We start from the raw sequence: 24,364 nt of genomic DNA on the forward strand, positions 1-24,364 counted from the left end.
CTTTTCCCTCCAGTTTTCCCTCTTTTTCTCTCATTTTTTTCTTTTTTCTATTCGTTGTTTCCCCTTGTTTTGTTCTTTTTTCATCTTGTCCTGTTCTGTTTTTCGCCGTTTTCCTGAGTCCTGTTCCCGTTTTTTCCGTTTGTTATCATTTCTCTTCCGCTTCTCGTTTTAGGCCCATTTTTCCTCTTTATGTCTCTTTTTTTGTCATTTTCTGTCCCGTTTTGACTTTTTATTTTTTTCGGTCATCTTTTTTTTGCTTTTCTATCCTGTTTTTTGTTTTAGTCTGTTTTGGTCTTCCATTTATTATGTCCTTTTCTATCATACTCTGTTTTTTTTCGATCCCTTTTGATTCCGTTTTCATTTTATTTCTTCTTCTGTCCCGTTTTACCTCTTTTTCTTCGTTTTTTATGGTTTCTTTTCTTTCGGTTCGGCCTCTTTTTTTGCCTCGTGTTCCTTCTTTTTCCCTCCCATAATTCCCATGTTTTTCTTTTTTAATCCAGTTTATTCTTTTTTTCTCGCGTTTTTTTCTCTTTTCCTATCCCGTTTGTCCAACTTTTCCGTGCGCTTCTCCGGGTTTTCTTTTACTTCATTTTTCCTGTTTTTACTTCTTTTTCCGAAGAGCAGCAGGAGACAGACTAATCCACAAGAAAGAATTTGGCCAAGTATAGATGAGCGCGGAATGACCACGATCCTGAGGAGGCAAAAGCTCCAGAAGGAAGACAGAGATCTGAGAAGTTGGAATAACTGTTCCGGGCTAATGACACGCGCAAGTTTTAAAGCTGCGTAAAATGTGTAGGGTCTAGGAAGGGAATCTAATCACAGCCGAGCGCGAGTTGGTCGACAGGTAGAAACAGTTCATCGATGAGCACCTCAACGGCGATATAACAGAAGGAGACGCAATGGAAGTTAACCTAGGAGTGCCTACAAGCCATGTCCTGGCCTGTCTCATCTACGAAAAGGACGATTGGCTAAATTGCTGTAATTACCGCGGCAGTACGCTGGTCCACGCCGCCTACAAGGTGCTCTCCCAGATTTTGTTACGTCGTCTATCCCCAATAGCAAGAGAATTCTTTGGGCAGTATCAGGTGGGCGGCTTTAAGGGGGTACGTGGCAGTGCCACTACGGATCAAATCTTTACTTTTCGACAAATCCTCCAGAAATGTCGAGAGTACAGCGTGCCCAAACATCATATTTTCGTGGATTCCAGGGCAGCATACGATACAGTTGAAGGCGAACAGCTATGGCAGATAATGCACGAATATGGTTTTCCGGACGTGCCCCATGCGCATTTCGGGGACACTCTCAAGTCTCAAGTTCTTTCGAATCGCGCAGAGGGTTGCGGCAAGAGGATGAACTGTCCTGTATGTCATTCAATATCGCTTTCGAAACGAGAGAAACGATATTCAGCAAGAGTAGCCAACTCCTAGCCTTCGTAAACGACAGCGACATCATTATTAGAAATACAGTGGACTCTCGGAAAAGTTAACTCTCTGAAAAGTTAATTGTTCAGAAAAGTTAAGCGAATATCAGCTCTCATGCAACGCTCTAAAAAGTTAATTTTTGCCTTAACTTTTCTGAGAGTTTGAATTTATTGGTTGTCCAAGCGTTCGTCCACACACACGTGTGTTTACCTTCTATCTTTATTTCTCATTTTTCGGTTTATTGTCGCCCTTCCACAGTTTCATACAGAGTCGCATCATAACTGGGATTAAATTACACTCTTATACTGGACAGTTCCAACAATAGTTCAATATGGGCACATAGTTACTTCAGGATTATTGATAACATACTGGAAAAGCGCAAACTCAGATTGAATTTTAAATGCAAAAGAAGGAACTAAAAATAAGCGCGAACATTATCAAAACGTAGTCGCAGACTACGAAAAAACAAAAGTAAACTAGTGAAACGACTATTTTAAACTTACCGAAAGGAACTAATTATTATTTCATAAAGATCTTACCACATATTTCTTTTAATTAGAACTTCTAAATACATAAAAATGTGTATCCTATATCCTGGAATGCATCTTACGCCTTTGTATTTATCATTTTCAATGATTTTTAGGACTACTCAGAAAAGTTAATATTTCGGAAAAGTCAATCGACCCATTCCCCAATCGATTAACTTTTCCGAGAGTCCACTGTATTGACAAGGCGGGGGCAATCTATGCCAGACTAAAAACGGAGGAGAAGGTTACAGGATAGGGTTACAAACCAATGGGTCGAAACCCAAATATATGGATGGAAGAGGCTCCAGAAAGCAACGTCTTCCTCCCACGGACTATAACTATTGACTGCGATGAACTGGAAGTTGTTGGTGAGTTCGAATATTTGGGATCTCTGGTCACCACCGACAATAATATGAGTAAGGAGATTCAACGATGCATTCAAGCTGGAAATCGAGCCTACATTTTCCTTTGCAAGACGCTTTGATCGTGGAGCATTCGCCGTCGTACAAAGCTGACGATGTACAATAGCATGTTCGGTAGAAAGATGTTGCGGACTATTTTTGGCGGAGTTCAAACAGATAGTGGAGAGTGGCGTAGGTGTATGAACCACGAGTTGCAGGCACTACTTGGAGAGATACCCATCGTACACCTGGCGAAAGTTGGGAGACTACGGTGGGTCGGCCACGTCGCAAAGATGCCGGACGACTGTTCAGTAAAATCCGTTCTCTTCAAGAACCCCACCGGCACCAGGGATAGAGGGGTCTCACGGATGCATGGAAAAATTGAAATAAATTGGACTTCAAAACTAGACTTCAAATTGGAGTTAAAATCGGATTTTGAAACATACTTAAAGTAGAACTTAAAAACAATGTTAAAATTGGACTTGAAATTGAATTTAAAGTAGGAATACAAAAAACTTCATTACGTTTCTTAGAGAAAATACGGAAAAAATCAATTAAAATCTGATATAGAGCTACACCTTACGACAAGATAGGGTGCCACTCAAAAAAATCTATAAACGAAAAGTGGTCAGGCTTTGATTTCTTTGTCTATCTTTAATATTTTACATCGATCAATTGGAAAATTTTTACATTGGTCCGACAGAGAAAAGAAACTCCTATTTCGTAAGTCACTAATGGTCACGTTTTTACTTCCCAAGACCGCGACGACAGATTTTAGAAAAAAGTGTCAGAGTCTCCACGTCCTACATATCAGAAATTATTCGTTTTGATCAAAGCTAAACCAATTTGATGTCCTGAAAGTAAACAAGCTAGTTTAAATATAGAAATACCTCTTCTTTTCAACCGATTTTATCGTATAAACATTGAACCTAGACCAATTTGATGTTCTAAAAGTGAACTGTTATAAAAAAGTGAGCGACCACTTCTTCCTTTTGCCAGATTAAATCCATATACACTGAAGTCGCTTTTTACGCGGTTTTTACGCGACTATTTTTACGCGAATTTTGGAATTTACGCGGTTTTTTTAGGATAGGGTTACAAACCAATGGGTCGAAACCCAAATATATGGATGGAAGAGGCTCCAGAAAGCAACGTCTTCCTCCCACGGACTATAACTATTGACTGCGATGAACTGGAAGTTGTTGGTGAGTTCGAATATTTGGGATCTCTGGTCACCACCGACAATAATATGAGTAAGGAGATTCAACGATGCATTCAAGCTGGAAATCGAGCCTACATTTTCCTTTGCAAGACGCTTTGATCGTGGAGCATTCGCCGTCGTACAAAGCTGACGATGTACAATAGCATGTTCGGTAGAAAGATGTTGCGGACTATTTTTGGCGGAGTTCAAACAGATAGTGGAGAGTGGCGTAGGTGTATGAACCACGAGTTGCAGGCACTACTTGGAGAGATACCCATCGTACACCTGGCGAAAGTTGGGAGACAACGGTGGGTCGGCCACGTCGCAAAGATGCCGGACGACTGTTCAGTAAAATCCGTTCTCTTCAAGAACCCCACCGGCACCAGGGATAGAGGGGTCTCACGGATGCATGGAAAAATTGAAATAAATTGGACTTCAAAACTAGACTTCAAATTGGAGTTAAAATCGGATTTTGAAACATACTTAAAGTAGAACTTAAAAACAATGTTAAAATTGGACTTGAAATTGAATTTAAAGTAGGAATACAAAAAACTTCATTACGTTTCTTAGAGAAAATACGGAAAAAATCAATTAAAATCTGATATAGAGCTACACCTTACGACAAGATAGGGTGCCACTCAAAAAAATCTATAAACGAAAAGTGGTCAGGCTTTGATTTCTTTGTCTATCTTTAATATTTTACATCGATCAATTGGAATTTTTTTACATTGGTCCGACAGAGAAAAGAAACTCCTATTTCGTAAGTCACTAATGGTCACGTTTTTACTTCCCAAGACCGCGACGACAGATTTTAGAAAAAAGTGTCAGAGTCTCCACGTCCTACATATCAGAAATTATTCGTTTTGATCAAAGCTAAACCAATTTGATGTCCTGAAAGTAAACAAGCTAGTTTAAATATAGAAATACCTCTTCTTTTCAACCGATTTTATCGTATAAACATTGAACCTAGACCAATTTGATGTTCTAAAAGTGAACTGTTATAAAAAAGTGAGCGACCACTTCTTCCTTTTGCCAGATTAAATCCATATACACTGAAGTCGCTTTTTACGCGGTTTTTACGCGACTATTTTTACGCGAATTTTGGAATTTACGCGGTTTTTTTTACGCAAATTTCGGAATTTACGCGGTTTTTACGCGATTTTCGGAATTAACGCGGTTTTTTACGCGATTTTCGGAATTTACGCAGTTTTTTTACACGAATTTCGGAATTTACGCGGTTTTTTACGCTTGATATTCTTTACATTGTTTCAATTGTATTGCTGTCAAGTATGAAAGTAACTGAAACGTAAAGTGTCAAAAAGAGTAAGTAAAGAATGGAGGACGTTAACTAACTGATTAAGCCAATTAATTTTAACCAACATCATTTTAACTGGCTGTCCACATGTTAGTTGAAACACAACTTGCTTCAAATCAATCTACCTATCAGAGTGAATGAGTTTGAGGTAAGTGACGAATTGATGTTGCAAATGATTACCCAGATTAAATATTTAATTTTTTGTTCAACTTTGAGTTGTAAATAGTAAGTAAGCTAGCTAACTGCTAGCCACTTTCAAGTCAGTTACTTTAAGTTGGTTAGTGGCTACAAGTCAAGTAAATTTTTTTAAATTGCGGTATCATCGCCAATCATGTGTAATTGTGGTTTAACACTTTTTTTCTTGTGTGTACTCATCACTGCGACCAGTACTGTTCATCTATTGTGATATCGCCCGGGTGTTTGCTGTAACCTGCACTACATTTCTTTTTACTAAAATCGCTATTGAATCAGCAATAAAAGCTTATGAGTATTTATGCGTTTTGCGCTGTCAAAAGTGCTTCATCGGCGTAATATAGAATATAGAATGAGGGAGATGAAAATAAACCCATTATAGTCTACAATTTGTAGATTACATTCTGTTTAAAAATGTTGCGTACATAAATTTCATAGATTTTGCTTCTACGAGGAAATGCAGTTGAATGAGGTTGAGTACTCACTGTTTTGAACTAGTAGTATTTTTTCTGTTTTTTTTATTAGGTAAAAGCTTAACAAAAAAAACCTTGCTCAAGTTTTTTGTTACAGATTTGTGGTATTGTCTTTTCCATCGAATTTGTAATTTTTCCATATAAAAATCATGTTTTACAAAAAAATCACAGGCATTCACCTAAAATATGCCATGCATCTGAAAAAAAAACTTGTTTTGTAGACCTGTATAATTGTTTATAAACTGGGCAAATTTTAAACCATTTTATTCCTCTTATTTCATTTAAACATTCATGCATAAAAGCACGCGTAAAATAAAAATATGCATAACTCAATAGCGACTACTGTTTGTAATAGAAAATTTAGTGTGGAATACAGCAATGTTCGGACACAATTCAGCCCAGTAGGTAATTTAATTTTGTAACAAAAAAAATTGTTTAAAAACATTGAGCGTGAAGTATTTTTATTACAAATTTTCAACAAAAAGAAAAATTATACATGATTGAACTAATGTATTATCTTACTCTATACAATGGTTTTTATATTCGCAAATTAATTCGTAAATTTTATAAATACAATGATTTGTTAAACAATATTTGCCATAAAAAAGTAATCGCCAACAAACGCTTATTTTTATGCACCATTCAGTTTACACTGTGATAAGCTTTAATTTGAAAACATAATAAAAGCTAAATACATGTCTGTAAACAAAACGCAATACAAAACATAAACAAAAGCAACGAAAACGTCACTAGATGTACCGTTACAAACTCCACTCGTCAAAAACTTTGGCAACGCTGCACGTGAGTAGCTGCTGCTACCAGCTGCATTTTTTTTTACTTTTTCGTCAGTAGTCTACCACCATCTTCGTGCAAAACGCCGTCGTGCGAACTACAAAGAAAAGGCCATCAGTTCAGCAAGCACACTCGCGCTGCAAGTTTTGTAGTGGACTAGAGCAAAAATTCGGGTCGCCGAGGCGAACGCGTACGCGTACACACATTCTCGTTTTGGTCGTGTGAAAAGGCGAACTTTTCCCGTATATTTTTCGCTTGTTCCTTCTCGTCGTCGTCATCGTCTTCGTCGTCGGTGTGTAAATTTCACGGAGATATTTTGTCCGCGCACTTCACGATCGGGAGTCAGCCTAATTTCCAACTGCGACAGCAACAAAACTCCGTTCGCGTTTCCGAAACCCACAAAATATGGATTCGGAAATTCCGGAACTTTCCGACGAGGCCGAAGAACATGTCAAACTTGAAAATGGCGATGAGGTAATCAATGCACGAGCAGCAGCAGCAGGAGTAAAAAAATTGAAAAATAGTGCAATTAATCTGCCTTGTTGTTTGGCGGTCATTTTTGGAAGTCTACCGCTGAAAATCTACTGTTTGAGTGTCAAAATTTTGTGTGGTGTGGAAAAACGGGATTTCCGAAGGATCAAAACGATCGGGGATCGATGTTTTGTGCAATATGTTTGTGTGTATTCTAGGCACACAGTCGGGAAGAAAAAAGTGGACGTGGAAAATGGTGCTCCGTATACGAACGACGACTCGGTGCATGTGTGTGTGTTCGAATGGATGATTGAATGAAGCACGAAGATCGTCGAAATCGCGTTACGAAGAGCATTCCATAATGGGGCTCATTCGGAAACGTAATGCCGTGTGCCCAGATTGCTCGACATTTGTTGTTTCATTTTTGTGTTGATAATAGGACAACGTATGTTAGAAAAATTTCAAATTCATGTAATTATTTATACAGCTTCTAGGTAGTCTACTCTTCCTCCATTGGGTATATATTGTGCAAAAAAGATTTTCCACCTTATTGTGAGCGTTCAGTATGAAGACGGAAACTATTAACGCGAGTCAAGCATTACAGTATCTGCTCCTTTCTATCAGATAAAATTTTAAATTGTACTTTCAGCAGCGCTACCCTCTGCTTCACAGTAAAATGAGTCTGATCTATTTAAAAATATATTTTAAAATTATAATTAATACATATCATAATAATTATTTACTGGAAAATAAATATTTTTTACATCGGTTATTAAACAGTTTAAATAAGCTAAGAGATTCAACGTTTTTTGATTGATTGATTGATTGATGTAAGCTGTTAGTTTTCGCGGATTAATCAATTACAGTTGAATTTCGATTTTGGCATGCCTCGATTTTGGCAACAAAAGTATTCGTTTTTGGCAACACAAGATATTTCACTTCCAAAAATATGCTTAAATATCAATCAGTTTCCGCATACATCCCTTAAATGACGAACAAATGATGCCCTCAGTATGTTCATGAAAAAAAGTTGTGATTTCGAACAATAAAATTTTTATTGCCGTAGGACTACGTCTTACCGCAGGGTGTCAATAACTTATTTGCACTTGACGGATAGCTCTTGGCGGACTTTTTAAACATAAAATGGTTGCAATCGTTGATTAATGATATTTAGTCAATTTCTAAAGCATTTACATTCAATTTTTTCACATCAAAAAAGGGCCTGGATTTTGGCACGGGTTCGATTTTGGCAACATAGGCGACACGCATTTGTTGCCAAATTCGAAATCCTACTGTATACATTTTTCAAAAAACGGTAAATTACGATAAAAACAACTAGAAATAATGTCAAGGGAAATATACTTTTCACTGACACACTTTAAAAAACTAGAGCATCAGTTTACTTTTGGCAACGCAAGAAAAATGTCTGTTGCCATAATCGAACCGTGAGAAATGAGCAGTTGATAAATTTAAAATTTATCATCACTATTGATTGTTCAATACAAAATTAAAGTGATATGATGCATTATGATTATAAAGATCATTAAACATACTTTTAGTAAAGTCAGAAACACAACCAGTAGAACCAGAATGGAATGAATCTCATTTCCAATGCATCTTAATATTGCATCAAAGCGCAAGTTTCATCATTAACATAGTTTTTTTTTCGAAACTAACTTCAAATTAAGAAACTTTGCAAAGAACTCCGTAAATCAAGTTGGGAATTGTCTTTTGGGCCTACATAATAACTGACCAATATAGTGGACTCAGAAAGTTAATTTTGCGGAAAAGTTGAGCGAATATTAGCTCATGCAACGCAATAAAAAGGTAATTTTTCACCTAACTTTTCTAGGCATATAAATTTATTGGTTGTCCAAGCACGCACAAGTATGTTTTGCTTGTATGTTTGTTTTTATATTGTTTTGTTTGTTGCCTTTCCAGTTTCATACAAAGTCGCATCATAGCAGGGATTAAATTACACTCAGCACTAGCATATGAAGTTGCACACGTCGTAGATGTATATAGCCATCGCATTGTATGCCTGGCTATGTCCGAACAATCGCAAGGGAAGTAAGTAGGAATGTTAGTGTAACATTTACTTTTGAAACTTGGGTTGGCAAAAGCTATGTTGGTCGCTTTCTCGTTTGCCTTCCCCATTTCATATCCAGCAAGGATTAGATTAAACTCTTGTACAAAAGATAAGCGCGAGTATTATCAAAACGTAGAGTACGAAAATATCGAAGTAAACTAGTATAACAGGCAATTTTAAACTTACTGAAAGAAACTAATATTATTTACAAGGACCTTGCTAGATATTTCCTTCCGCTGCAACTTCCACATGCATTAAAATGTGTATCTTATATCAGTCTATTTTTCGCTTTTGTATTTACATATTTTCAATGACTTTTAGACTACTAAGAAAAATTAATATTTTGGAAAAGTTAATTCACGCGAACCTCAATCGATTACCTTTTCCGAGAGTCCACTGTATTTGAAACAAAAACATCTGGGATGTCAGCTTTGTTCCAAAAAGAATAAGAATGGTTTTTGAATAACAGTTCGATTGTGGCACAGATGACAAAATCAAACCGATGCTGGATTTCCAATCGTTTTACTAGAATATTAGTATTGCACGAATATGCCACAACAAACAGCTGTATTACTGATAAGGCCATTACAAATATTTTAAAAAGTTTTTGTCCCTTTGGTGTTGGGCCACAAAAAAAAGAGAATTTTTTAATCGAGCAAAAAAAATGGATTTTGGGCATTTTTATTTTAAGTTTAAACGTGAAAACCAAATCTCTTCTTGCTTTTAAAATATACGTTGTTAATTTTCATACGAAAATCTACGAGAAAAAGACGAAAACGAAAGAAAATTGTTTTGGCCGATTTTCGGAAATTCCGCTGTTTGAATTTCCATTTCTATTTCATGCTAGAAGCGTTAACTCAACTCGTACACTCATTTTTCAAGTTTTCCAGGCTGTAGAGCCCACAGACAATTGATTTTATAAAAAAAATTCACTCATCCTGCAAGTTATTTTTTTGCCCCCCGATTTTTCAAGAAAATTTCCAAGGGGGGCGACAAAAACTTAAAATGATTTGCAATGGCCTAACTAGAATAATTTTATCATCAAAAGTGCACAATCGCTCATAAAGCTGTTATTTTAGATTGAGTCGTTTCGGCATTTTCGCACTTTTTCGTTACATTCCAAGTAATAAGTATGCCAAGGACACCGAAATGAATCAACTTAAAATATAACTTTTATGAGTGATTGCGTACGCTCGATGGTAAATATTTTTATTCTAGCACTCAGCAATATAGAAGACTCTTTTCTGTAACCAAAACCAAACCCCTGACAAAATGCCTCAAACTTACCGAACGGTATAGAACCAGTACAGTCGATGAAAAATTACCATTAAAAGTACATATTGGGAAAAACACCTCAACGAAAACAAACTGTGCTATAAAATACAACTCAAATGCATTTTAATGTATAGGTTAGAGTGCACTAGAAGTTTCAAAATTAATTTTCTCGAAATTATGTTTTTGTTGTAGTTTTGTCCCTTTTGATTGACATCTCGTGTTATGTACCATTCATGTTGGAAATAGCAATACTATGAAGGAGTTTTTGGTTTCATGAATGGGAACACTTCCAATATCGTACACGATGTCGGTCGATGATGCTAACGACGATTGCTGCTTCGATTCGTTCCGATGGTGTCTGTTAACGATTGAATGTATCTCGTATGTGCATGCGTGTGTGTGTAAAATGAGAGCAACGGGGCGAGTCCGACCGAAAATGTTATAGGATAGAAACAAATCGCAATCGTAGATCTGTGGCTGTGTGTTGGATAACGCGAAGAAGGCCGTGATCTTTCGTTCTTCGCTCCGTGCACCCGAGATATAATGCAGGAGTCGATGATGTACGAATATTTTTCGAAGTATTTTTGTTTACATTTTTTATGGTCGTTGTTCGTGTTCCTGCAACTCTTGCTGTTTAGCTTTTGTGGCTGCTTCGGGTCTGTTCCTGACACCGACCGAGCGACCATGCCACAAACGGAAGCAAATAAACAAACCGAAGTGCCGATGGAACTCGGCTTATTTTTCTCTGTAGTCGCGGATCTCCAATAGGAATTCTTGTTTACGTTTTTTTAAAATCCCCTTTAGTTGCGAGCACGATAGCAAGCATGGCACTTCGAACAGTTTTTCGTTCGCGAAGGCCACCTATTCAATTGAATTGAAAGTAGAACGTCGAATAAAAATGTTTTCTGGTTTTATTCTGCGTCCGTTTTATGCGTTATTTTCCTTTGTCACAAGCCACTTTATCGAACAATTTGCACGGTCTGCGAGAACCGCGTGAAAGCAAAATGAAACAAAGCCTCAGGCGCTTAAATTTATATAACACATTTACGTCTATGCACCGGAGCAGACTTTTTTCTGCTGTCTTTACGTAGTCAAAACGAACGTAAGAGACTTCGATAAAAGATTCGGTTGTCATACTTCAGAGCAAATAACCCGAAAGCCAGTCAACATCACAGCAAATGTTGCATAAAATAACAATATGCTAGTAAATCAACTCTGAAACTTAATGCCGATGAATGTTAATTTATATGTTATATTTTTACGTTTTGTATTTGAATGGTTTGTAGTCTTACCACTCGAAATTTAAAATTAAAAAACAAATGAAAAGGTATTTCAGGTTTGGCATTGAGAGATAAATTCTAGGAAAACGGTTTTTTTTGAACCGGATTTTGTTTGTATTTTTCTTTTTGCTTAAAATTGCGATTTTGAGCTAGTACTACATCTAACCGCAGGGTGGCAATCCAAAATCTAGATTCAGGCCAGTGCTATGATAATTTACTTCAATTGCAATTATTTCCGTTTAAGTAAAAAAGTGACAGAGTTTCCCCGTCCCAACCGGTATTTGTTTCTTTGTTTAACTTAATTTAAACAACTGTGATGTCCTGAAAGTAAACCGTATTGGGAAAGTGTACAATAATCAAATCCTCCTACTTTGAGTGATTGAATGGATATGATGTTAGAATATATTCAAAAATGAAGTCTTGTGAGAAAAAGCAATGAAAATACTGTAAAGGTTGCTCACTTATGTGACATACTTTGGATATTATAACGCAACAATTTCCAAAGCGAGTTGAAGTATGGACACAATAAAACTTAGCCAAAGAAAAACTCATAGAAAAAATTCATTTCAATTTATTTTATATCAGGGATAACTCTTCATGTCATGGGATAAGATGGCTTCATCTCACATCACAAAACATTCAGTTCACCTTCCAGCATCAAAATGCTTGAGCTTAACGTTTGATTCCATTCATCAAATTTTGCCCAGTACCCTCGGTAACCTTTCCTCAAGATTGTCACGAATTTCGCTTCGTGCTTCAATCAGACAAAATTTGGAGAATTGCAGTCTTCCAGCACAATGGAACATACCACATACCATTTCCGAGTTTCTCTTCTATAATGGCAACATTTGTGGATGGTTCCAATACATCTCAAAACTCTTAAAATGGTCCCCAATGGGTAAAATATCAATACTAGCAGTGATTTATGTCATTTTGGGAGTGTTATTGAAGATTTTTGATTTTTAATAAAACTTACATGAGCAATCTGCCCTCTAATACAAAAAGAGCGTAGCTCAAAAATTTGTCCAACGATTTTTTACAATTTGGCTGATAGTTTTAGCATGGCAATACAAACCTGATTTGTATTATTTGATCTTTTAATAATGGCCAGAGGAACACCGTGAATAGGTTATGGACACCACCGCTAAAAGTCAGGTGAACGAAATTCTTCATTTTCAGGGAAATGGAGAGAATTGTCTGACCTAAAGCTGCAGGGTTAAGCTATAGTTCGAAGCAGTAGTTGTTTCAGACATGCTTACTAGAAACTAGAGCCGTATCGAAGGCAGCAGCTGAAAGATCTAAATTCAAAGAAAGTGATCAGAAGGCTAAATCTCTATGCCTGGCAATCGTACGTGAGCTGGAAATCACGGATGAATTTAGAAAACAGCTGGTATATTTGCAAATGAAGGATGGCTCTAGGCTGAGGAGTCAGCTTCGGGAATTTGACGGACTAGTTCGGAAGCTAAAAACAGCTGGTGAGCTACACTTACCGAAGGAGATCTGGTATCTCAGCTATTTACAACCTTGCCAGATTCCCTTGGTCCACACGTTACGGTACTAAGAAACGTCAATGACCAAGATTTAACACTTTAATTTGTGAAAAACTTTGATCGACAAAAAGAAACTAGAGGACAAATCGATGGCGTTCTTTAACCTTTGCGTCCGACTCCAAAACTAAGCTACTTTCAGTTACACTTTTGGCTCTATCTGCACTAATTTTCCATCGATTTTTATGCAACTAGTGTAACTAGTCTTAAAAGAACCACATTAGATTGGCCTTTAATGAAAAAATATGCTGGTAAATTATGGTTCTATTTTCCCGGAGATATTCCAGATCGCGGTGGGATTTTTTTGACGTCATACGTATCAGATGAAATAAAACTAGAAATCTGCTTAATTGACTGCGCAAAGGTTATCCATTTTATTTGTAGTCGGTTCTACCGGAACTGAAAAGTGGTCATTTGGAGTTCTCTTCGAAAATATGGCAAATGGAGGGTATCAAATGACAGGATTTTTCAACACGAGTTCCGTCAGAACCGACAACGGATGTTCCGAAGTGTGGGGCGTAAGCCAGCGCTCTACAGCATAGAGTAAAAGTCATTATTAGTGACTACAAGCAAAATTGATAACTTTTGCGCAGTCAATTAGGCAGATCTCTAGTTTTATTTCATCTGCTATGTGTGACGTCAAAAAAAATCCCACCGCGATCTAGACTATCGCCGGGAAAATCGAACCATAATTTACCAGCATATTTGTTCATTAAAGGCCAATCTAATGTGGTTCTTTTAAGACTAGTTCCATAAAAATCGATTGAAAATCAGTGAAGATAGAGCCAAAAGTGTAAATGAAAGTACCTTCATTTTTTATGTCGGGGACGTAAAGATTAATAACAGTCAGACGAAAAAGTAAGAATTCGCGAGAAAATGTCACAGCACAAATGCGAAAGCGTGGACACATGGAAAAGAGCTGCCGTAGTGATGCGGAAAAGTTTGGCGAGCTTCATGACTGGCGTTGAAAAAGACGAACGAAACGAACGAGGAGAGATTTTCTTTAAGCTGGATTCGAGTTGCAGTGATCATTTAGTATTCGATAAATCCATTTTTTCATATCTCAATAGACTGGAAAATCCCATTAACATTAAAGTAGCAAAAGAGGGACAAGCAGTAACAGCTAAAAGCATGGATTTGTTGATGCTTGGTAACAGAGGAGTGCTGTTCAAAATGAAAGATGTCTTGTATGTTCCTGATCAGCGAGAGACCTTGATATCTGTGAATAGGTTGGCTTTTTTTTCTGCAAATTTGACTATTGAAAATGGAATGGTGAAATACTGGCGACTGGACAGCTTTCGAGGAAGATTACAAGAGCTGGAACTGTCATTGAATGGTTGCTGCACAAATGTATGCGATTCCGAGATAGACCAGCTATGACACTATTGTCGACTAGGCCATATTGGTCAACAAAGCTTGGGAATCATGGCTTGAAAGGTATGCTTGGTTCAGACTATGAGGAAGTAGTCTAAGTAGACTAAGGACAAAGTAGTAAAATCTTCCAACAACAAAAACTGAGGAAACTTTTGATCCAGTTGCTAAACTTGCGCACATCCGGAAAAATGCCTGCAGCATGGGCTCGCTCTCGTTACATTCTGTCATTCATCGCTGAATTCACTCATTTTACGATGATTTATCTATTAAAAAGGAAATCTGAGGTCTTCAACAGGTTTCAGGAATATAAAGCAACTACAAAAGCAAGGGCATCCAACTGGTTCAACAGGACATTGATTGAAAAGGTTTGCTCAGTTTCCATTGAATCCAAGGAATCAAAAAGTTTGTTGTGTTGTTGTCTTAGGCCCAATTTGGATAAAGTTCATATTTTTGGCTGTAAAGTATTTGCTTGGTTTCATAGCCACCAACGCAACGTAAGAAGTTGGATCCGAAAAGTCGTGGGATGGTCGTCATTGGATATACTCCAAGTGATTATCGACATTGGAACCGAATCACTCGAAAGATTGCTCGTGGCGCCTAGTTCGACGAGTCTTCTTCCGCTTTGGGTTCATTTCTGGTTCAAGCAAGAGGGGGAAGATACACAGCCCTGTTCTGAAATTATTGCCGAGGAGATGAGCCATGAAATCGCAGACAGTAAATCAGAATTAGATTGTGAACCATCCGACACAGAACGAGACGACGAGCTTCCTTGGCAATCAAGAAGACACGTGAGTCAAGAAGAAACATCGTCATGGCACAGTCAACGGGTGCGCAGGCTTCTCGGTCTGTTGTTTGATTCTTTTACTGAATTCAGAGCAACTGCTGGTGATTCACTTCTCTCAGATGCACCGGAAACATAATCATATCACGAAATTCAACACCGAACTATCCATAAGGGGCCATTCAGATACCATGTGGACACAAAAATGCCAATTTTCAACACCTCCCTCCCCCTCCGTGGACAAGCGTGGACATTCACGTAACCCCCACCCTCCTCTAAGCTGTCCACGTGGTATATGGATGGCCCCTAAGGAGTCAGGTTGCTGTTGGTGGGTGTTTCGGCTGAAGGATGACGCAGATGAAAATTTTAAGTACAAGGCAAGGCTCATAGCGAAAGGATTTCAACAAAAAAACTTGGTACAGACTACGAGGAAGTAGTCTAAGTAGACTAAGGACAAAGTAGTCAAATCCTCCAACAAAAAAAAACTTAGGAAACTTTTGATCCAGTCGTTAAACTTGCGACCAACCGAACCGTTTTTGCTGCAAATGTGCACAATCAATGTGCAAGATGCAGGTGATCACAAGGATGGTGGATTTGCATTTCCAGAGGGCAAAGCATGACTACTGTCTTTATACAAGAATTGTAAAAGACGAGGAGATTTATATTATTCTTTTGCGGAAAATCCACCTTTTTAGAGTCCCTCTCGAAAATTATTAGCGTGGTTTTTTTCTGTTTCACAAACACACATTTGTAATTTAGCAATTAGACGCCTCTGTTCACCTCCAATTTGATGCTCCTGTATATCTCTTTGTTTGACAAGCATATCCTCAATGTATCGGTGTGTACTTACTTTACTTTAGTGGCAACGGTCCGTTACCGATCCTGCGCCGAACGAATTATGGTCCTCCAGTACCGTCGGTCCTGGGCTGCCGTTCTCCAATCCCCACGAACACCAGCTGAACGTGCATCGTCTTCGACAGCACACACCCACCGGGTGCGGGGTCTGCCTCGGAGTCTACGGCCTCTTCCTGGTTCTCTGCTGAAAATAGTTTTGGCTACTCTTTCATCGGGCATTCTGGCCACGTGTCCAGCCCACCGCAGCCTGCCACATTGCACTACCTTCACTATATCAGCATATTTTTATACTTGGTACAGCTCGTGATTCATGCGTCTGCGCCACACTCCATTTTCTATTTTGCCACTAAGTATAGATCGCAGAATTTTACGCTCAAAAACCCCAAGCACTCGCCGATCAGCTTCCTTTAGGGTCCATGATTCGTGTCCGTAAAGGGCCACCGGGAGGATTAATGTTCTGTAGAGCGCCAGTTTTGTGCGAATTTGCAAACTACGGGACTTCAGCTGGCTACGTAATCCGTAGAAAGCCCGATTCGCGGCTGCAGCTCGTCGTTTCACTTCGCGGCTTACATCGTTGTCACATGTCACGAGTGTACCAAGGTATATAAATTCCTCCACTACTTCATATCGTTCCCCATCTAACTCCACCTCAGCACCAACACCACTTGGGCTCCCACGTTCCCTAGCAGCAACCATGTACTTCGTTTTGGCGATATTAATGGTAAGACCCAATCTCGTAGCTTCCCTTTTAAAGGGTCTTAAGGCCTCTTCCACTGCTCTACGGTTGATTCCGATGATATCGACGTCATCCGCAAAACCAAGAAGCATGTGAAATTTCGTGATGATAGTTCCATTCCTTTCGACGTTTGCCCTTCGTAATGCACCTTCCAAGGCAATGTTGAATAGCAGGTTAGAGAGTGCATCCCCTTGCTTCAGTCCATCCAACATCACGAAAGCAGCTGAGGTCTCACCCACTATTCTAACGCATGATTTGGATCCGTCCAGCGTCGCACGAATCAGCGTAACTAGTTTCGTCGGAAAACCATGCTCTAGCATTATCTGCCACAGCTCATTTCGTTTAACTAAATCATACGCCGCTTTAAAGTCCACAAACAGATAGTGTGTCTGCAAGTTGTACTCCCGGAACTTGTCTAGCAACTGACGCAGGGTAAACATCTGATCCGTCGTTAAGCGTCCCTCACGAAAACCAGCTTGGTACGCGCCGACGAAGGACTCCGCTAACGGTCCCAGTCTGCAGAACAGGAAAGCATCTTGTAGGCAGAATTGAACAATGTAATTCCTCGATAGTTTTTACACTCCATTCGATGTCCCTTTTTGAAAAATGGGTAAACGAGGCCATCCAACCACTCCTCCGGCATTTGTTCTTCCAGATCCTGACAATGATCCGGTGGATTGCTTCGTACAGCCGCTCGCTCCCCGCTTTTAGAAGTTCAGCCGGGAAACCGTCCTTCCCAGCAGCCTTACCGTTTTTCAGCTCACTGATTGCCTTCTTAACCTCTTCCTGTGTTGGTGGCTCCACAGCTTGACCATCGCTTACAATTTCTATCCTGTCCCTGCTGATCTCCACATTTACCTCTCCATTCAATAGTGTCTGAAAGTGCTCCTTCCACCTGGCTGCTACCGCCGTTTTGTCGGTAAGCAGGTTGCCAGCACTATCTATCATTGCACATCACAGGCATGGCAAAATTCCTGCATCTCACCGTTTTATAGAAACTCCGTGTGTCGTTGCTGGCGTATCGCTCCTCTGCGCCGCGTACTCGTACTCGCGTTTCTTTAGACGATGGATTCTTTTTTCCGCAGCTCTAGTCTCTCTGTATCTCTCTCTGTTCGGTATCGGTGATCGGTGTGTACGGGATAATTAATATTCAAATATGAATTTTTTAAACTCGCAAAATTACTGCAAGGCACAATAAATGTGGACGATCTATTGAGTGCCGGACGAAAACTGGCTCAAAGTTGAAAAAACATAACATAACCGATTGTTGAAGCACTAGCTACTTCTTGGGCATTAAATCAGATCACAACCGACGGGAGGGCTCTCTACGTTTATCTCAAGTAGTTTTTTGAAAGACTACAGGCGCGTTTTCTTATGACAACCTGAAAGTGAAGTAAAGACCCCAATGAACAAGGGTTTACAACTATCGTGACGCTGATTCATCAAATGAATTATATCGTGATCTGTTACGATCACTGATGTATGTACTGCTTCGTACAAGGCTAGATTTGTGCTATGCGATTGGGTTTCTTGGCAGTTTCCAGCAATCTCCTACTACATCTTAAACGAAGCTGAGTTCGTGGTACTTAGTTCAGCTGTTTCCAAAGCAATTTGGTTATCTGACATACTCGAAGATTTACTATCAAAAATGCAAAAGAGCCAGTGACAATTTTTGAAGACAATCAGATAATAATCAGACAATCAGCTAACAAACTAAATAGCTAACAAGCGAGTGAAAGTGAAACATAGTACAATAGATTAACTAGCAGATTTGTTTATCAGTTTATCATAGCCGTAAATGCTGGACGCATTAAAGAACTTTCTAGGATAATTGGATAATCAGATATCAGATCAGATCAGATATCAGACATAAAAATAATCGACTATGGCTTGCGATGAAACAATGACAACGCTGTTAAGTTACGTGTTTGTTATACAAATTATAATTTATTTTATCAATCCAATTCCACCTTTCATCCTGTTCGGAGGCTTTAATGAACGTTCCTTATTCAAAGCCAGAGTTTCAATTCCGATACCCAGTTTCAATAAAGATATACTTACGTATTCATCTCTATTATCTGTCGTTTGACCAGAACTGTTGGAATCAGACGTGTGATATAAATTACAAAATTTCATTGCAGTCTACTTTAAAATATCTTTCTTTTGGGATGACAAATTAAATTTAATCCAAGGAAGCAGCCATGGAGCGATATCGTACCCTGCGAAACGAAAGCAGGCAAATTATCCGGAATGTAAAGCGGGCATCATGGAAGAACTGGATTCTGGATAGCATATAACTAAGGAGCAGACTCCATCTGAATGTCGAGTTCAACTCCGTGAATGGCAAGCGGCTATCCACAAGGATTGCTCTACGAATCGAAGACCAGTTAACGCACGACACAAACATGGTGGCAAATACACTCGTTAGTCATTCCGCTGACATGTCATCGATTGACAACTACCCTCTAGCTTTTTTCATAAAAAACAACGTATCGAACCAGTCAACCCACAACACCGCCATCCCGGAATCTGGGCAGAATGAATATATTAATTCCCTCTTTTCAGCTCAGCTTCGTCCTCTGTGAAGCCGAAGCGAAAATCTGCAGGAAGCGACGAGAAACTCGTCTGGCAAAGAATACTTGCTACAGTTAATCAACCGCGAATGGACGCGAATGGTTCCAGGTCACCGCCGGCAACACACGATCGAGAATACTACAGGAGTTCCTCAAGGCTCCTGGCTAGTCCCTTTTCCTCGTCATAATGGACACCGTTTTCCGCAACCTACCAAAAACCGTCGCTGCAATAACCTATGCCGATGACATGCTTTTGATTGGCAGCGGCAAAACGAAGCCAGCTCTCTTCCGGCGAACACAAGCACAAGCTCAGAGCTGTGGAAAAATGGGCGACGACATCCGGATTCCAGCTTACCCCGGATAAAAGCACACTACTTCACTGCTGCACTTGTCCGCACACGTGGTCCTACCTAGAATCAATCTAGGAGGGCCATATCCAACTTGCTCCCTTCCATTCCAATCTTGTCAACCCACGTGGAGCTGAGAACACTACCTTTTGACTTTCTGGTAAGCCTCACCATCGCAAAACGAGCCGCAGGACACGCTGAGAAAACCAAACCAAAAGAGCGAAGGATACACCTCATTACCGATGCAAACAAATCATTACGACAGACAACTAGTCAACAGCTTCCACCAGTGACCCAGATACATTGGACCGGTGACAGGGGCTGGTGTCTTCCCCTTTTGCGCACTGAACGTAGTCTACAGCATGAAATGCGCCGGAATCGCAACCCTGAAAGCATCAAACTGGGTGCAGTGAAACTCTAACGTGAGAAGTATCCCAACCATGCACACCGATATACTAACGACTCAAAGGCATACGAACGTGACGGTTTCGGTGTCCACGAAGAATTAGTATACCAATACCAATCGCAAACAGCTCACCACCCGTGGATTCAGGCAACACAGAAGGACACCAGCAGAATAGACATAGTTTTCATTGTGGCATCGCTGGCAACGAAGCTGCTGATAGACTCGCCGGACTCGGGCGAAACGGAACTCTACACCAAAAATGTGGCCTACACAAACGTTAAAAAGTAGCTGGAAAGCAAAATGTGACAAGCATGGGAAGAAAGATGGCATGGCTGTGAAAATATTTTCTTGCGAAAAATAAAAAACAACTCGCATATATGCATTACGCTGTAAGTTAACTGATGAGTTTCTCCAGCGGGTACAATGGTATTCTGAGTAAGCTACGGACAGCGACGCAACGCAGCAACATCGCAGGAGAGTACCTAAAAAGACAAACACCATTGGCGACGCAGCTCGCTTGCGGTTGGCGCACGGAAAGCCGATGATCGTAAAAAATGAAATATATTAGTTGATGTAAATTTATAAATTAAAAAGATTGTATTTGTGTTAATCGTGAAAACTACAGTGAAATATTGTTTTTCTTTTGTAATAAAGATTCTGAAGATGGCTGAATAGGAAATCAGTAGGCCGAAACGTAAAGAAAAGGAAAAGTTTTTTCATCGTACTCACCGAAGAATATCAATTTTAAATTGCACACACCTTATCTAATTTTATAAATAACAATCAACTGAATAAAACGATGTACATAATAGATTTAGCGTAAACAGCCTTTGTCAGTTGATAGATCGACACCCATCTTGTTGTATGGTACAAAACCACACACTACGTAAATTTTGTAATAAAAGTATATACAGACACTCGAGTTGAAAGTTTCCAAGCATCCTCCGTACTCACCACACCTAGCTTATTACTCGTTACTCGTTCCGCAATCTGGGCAACTTAACCTTGATCTTTGGTAATTTAACTTTGACAAAGAACCTTCCGAACAAGGCAGTATTCCGGTAAATAATATGTACTTTACAGCGGTAGACTTTCCAACGGGGATGACAACAATAGCTGTGCAACTTGAAATACTAACCAATACGTCTTTGTAGGTTGCTTTGCCCCCTCGGACCCGCCTGGTTACCACAGCTGACGTTCAGTCGGGTAATACGGTCGTTCAGGTGCCGGTTTCCCTGCCGGTCGGAACGCTGATCGGCGGCACAACATTCAATGTACTCACTCACGACCAAATCCAGCACTTCAAACCGATGATTTGCGTGGATAATAACGGTTTTGTGTCGGGAAGCACCGTCGTCGGAGACTTGACCGGTGATCTCAAACCAACGCATATCGTGATCCAGCAGCAAGGATCGGACCAGCAACAGCACCAACAAGTCAGTACTAATCAAGAAGACCTAGTGGACCAGCAGCAAGTTCAATCGCAATCGCAGCAGGAATATCGCATAGAAACCAACAATCTTATCGACCGACTAAGCAACCTCGACATCCTGCCCGTGCGATGTAAGACTACAACCGGAGAGTTGTACAAAAGCCGTCTTGGATCCGGCGGTCGTGGAAAGTGTATTAAACACAAAGATGGATGGTACACGCCCAGCGAGTTCGAAAACATCTGTGGCCGTGGTTCGAGTAAAGACTGGAAGCGTTCGATACGCTACGGTGGCCGCAGCTTGCAGGCACTGATTGATGAAGGAATACTTACCCCACATGCCACCAGTTGCACATGTTCCGCCTGCTGTGATGACGAATCTGGTAAGTAATACGCAAAAGTACACGTTCCGATTTGACTATGACTTCACGCTCTTCAATTTTAGCTGCTTCAGGTCCTATACGACTGTTCACCCCCTACAAAAGGCGACGGCGCAATCAGATCGAGCCCGAACAGCCCGAAAAAAAGAAACGAATTATTGTAAATAACAATACTAACACTAGTAATAACAACATTCATTTGAACAACATCAGCAGTACGATCAGCAATCCAAGTACCACGACGGCGACCGTCAATCAGCAGAATACCACCGTTAGTCACCAACATACCGCTCAGCAGCAGCAACAAGTACAACAACAGCAACATGTGCAGCAGCAACACCAGCAACATCAACAAGTCCAGCAACAGCAGCAGCAGCAGCAGCATCAAGTGCAGCAACAAATTCATCAGGCTACAGCAACCATCAACGCCACGCCGATAATCACCAACAACACGAGTACCACCACAACCACGACCACCGTTAAAGTGGTCCAGCAGGAGCAACAAGAGATAGAAAACGAATTAGCCATAGCAACCAAAGAGGAACCATGGCAAACGCTAGCCGAAGGAATCGAAAGTGCCACAGAGTATGTCGACCAGACGACACAGTGTAAGTGCGATCTGCTATTGGAGGTAATGGACTGTAATGACCATCCTGAGAAACGGAAATCATATCCTTACCACCTACCCATACACACACATCCCGTGTAGCTCCAGCTACCGGTACTAAATTGTACGCTGTATGTTATTGTGATAATATTTACTCACAAAACCTCAATAATGTACAGTGCACAATGATTCTGGCGAATGTGTTTTGTCGTAACGCCACGTATTTTCTTCCATTTCAGTGGTTTCCGAAGCCAATTTACCGTTCGAGAACCTGAAATCTCTGTGCTCTCAGGTGGTGAAGGCAATGCAGGAGATGAAGAAGTACATCGGCGAAGCCCGAGATATTCACACCCGGCAGCTGGAGCGGCTGCAGAGGGAACGAGATGCGGCAATCCTAGCCGTCACTCAACTCGAAGAGCAGAACAATATCAGTAGTCAATTGCCGCCCGGATCGGTTCATGCTAATAAGAAGGTAAGCTCCGAAGTAATGCTCTTTATTACATGGTTAATAAAAAATTTAATTCCTTCGGTTCCACTTGCCACTTGCCAGTGCGCCAACTGCAACCGGGAAGCCCTGGCCGAGTGTTCGCTGTGCAGACGGACCCCGTACTGTTCTACCTTCTGTCAACGAAAAGACTGGATCACTCATCAGAACGAGTGCGTGCGGAGTACGCAGGAAGCGACCCATCAGATTATGCTGATAGTGGACGAAACTCAATAACCTTTAATTTTCTAATTGCGACTGGCTCGAAGTGGAAGGTTGAAAAATGTAGTCCTATGAGGTGCTGCAAAATGTAATATTCAGAAATTAACAGGGCTGAAAGTAGGGAAAGTTTACGCGAATGTACGACAAACTACCCGCTGTTTTGGGCTGCATACTACAGAAGTGCAAGCATGGCTGCATTCGAAGGTCGCAATTTAGTGAGATGATCGACGCTTTGCGTTACTGAATGGTTTATCGCTGTGCCGAAAGTGTGGCGCAATGATAACACCAGCAACTATTTTTATATTTAAATAGCAAAATCGGAACTCGTTTTTTTTAAACTGGAAATCGGACCGCACTGGATTCACGTACGAGGGACTTACGAGACGGATGCTAAGAAGCACCAGTCGTGTAGAACTTCTTTGTTTTTATTTTAATAGGCAATTGCGGAAGTACATATATTTAAAGAGTAAAGTGTGTATTTAAAGACGGAAAAAAGAAGTTTATGAGAAACTTTATTTAAAGTATCGGATATGAAGAATAATAAGAGATTTCAACTCTTTAACTGTTATGCCATTTTTTTATTTTCGTTTATTTTTATTATTATATCACATCATTCTTTGTTAATTTTCTGCGTCAGTGCTTGTTGTTCATTCGTTGATTTATTATTGTTATTTGTTTGAATTTAAGTGATTTTTTCTGAATTTCCATCTTCTGTTAACAATGAAAGTCTAATCGCATTTCAACTTTCTAAGATCTAAGTCTTATATTTTACTGTTCTGCACAATTAAAAAAATATTAATAATGAAATTGATTTCGTCTCTTTTTTACACAAACCAAATATTTTGCTTAAAAAAACTACATATTTTCTTCATTGATATGTATCAATACGTGCACGACCGTAAAGCATTAAGGTATTACCAAATAATTGGGTCTCTAATACGGTGATCGATTGAAGAAGAATCAATTATTTCTTCTAATAGAATTACACCATACCATAAGAAAGAAACCGAACATACCTTTCTTTCCTTCCAAACTAATTAAAATCTAGACTTAAAAAAATTGTTCAATTAATAATAAACACACAACTTTCGAGAATCGTAAAAGATTTTTAACTTTTAAAAATTTAATGTCATCAATAGGTACGTACTGGGTGTTGTTGGGATACTCACTTCACGTAAGTGGACTC

The 24,364-nt window shown here is 39.7% G+C and overlaps 1 protein-coding gene across 1 annotated transcript; it reads left to right on the forward strand.

The window, feature by feature from the left end:
* Window positions 1-6,402: 6,402 nt before the first annotated feature.
* On the forward strand, window positions 6,403-23,740 carry LOC128734309 (deformed epidermal autoregulatory factor 1). The gene is made up of 5 exons (XM_053828430.1): window positions 6,403-6,796; window positions 21,211-21,868; window positions 21,931-22,473; window positions 22,712-22,944; window positions 23,023-23,740. Exons 1-5 carry the CDS (start codon window positions 6,728-6,730, stop codon window positions 23,191-23,193), a joined length of 1,674 nt encoding a protein of 557 aa, XP_053684405.1. The 5' UTR covers window positions 6,403-6,727; the 3' UTR covers window positions 23,194-23,740.
* Window positions 23,741-24,364: the final 624 nt, after the last annotated feature.

Source organism: Sabethes cyaneus, chromosome 2 (assembly GCF_943734655.1).
Source record: "Sabethes cyaneus chromosome 2, idSabCyanKW18_F2, whole genome shotgun sequence".
Taxonomy (NCBI): domain Eukaryota; kingdom Metazoa; phylum Arthropoda; class Insecta; order Diptera; family Culicidae; genus Sabethes; species Sabethes cyaneus.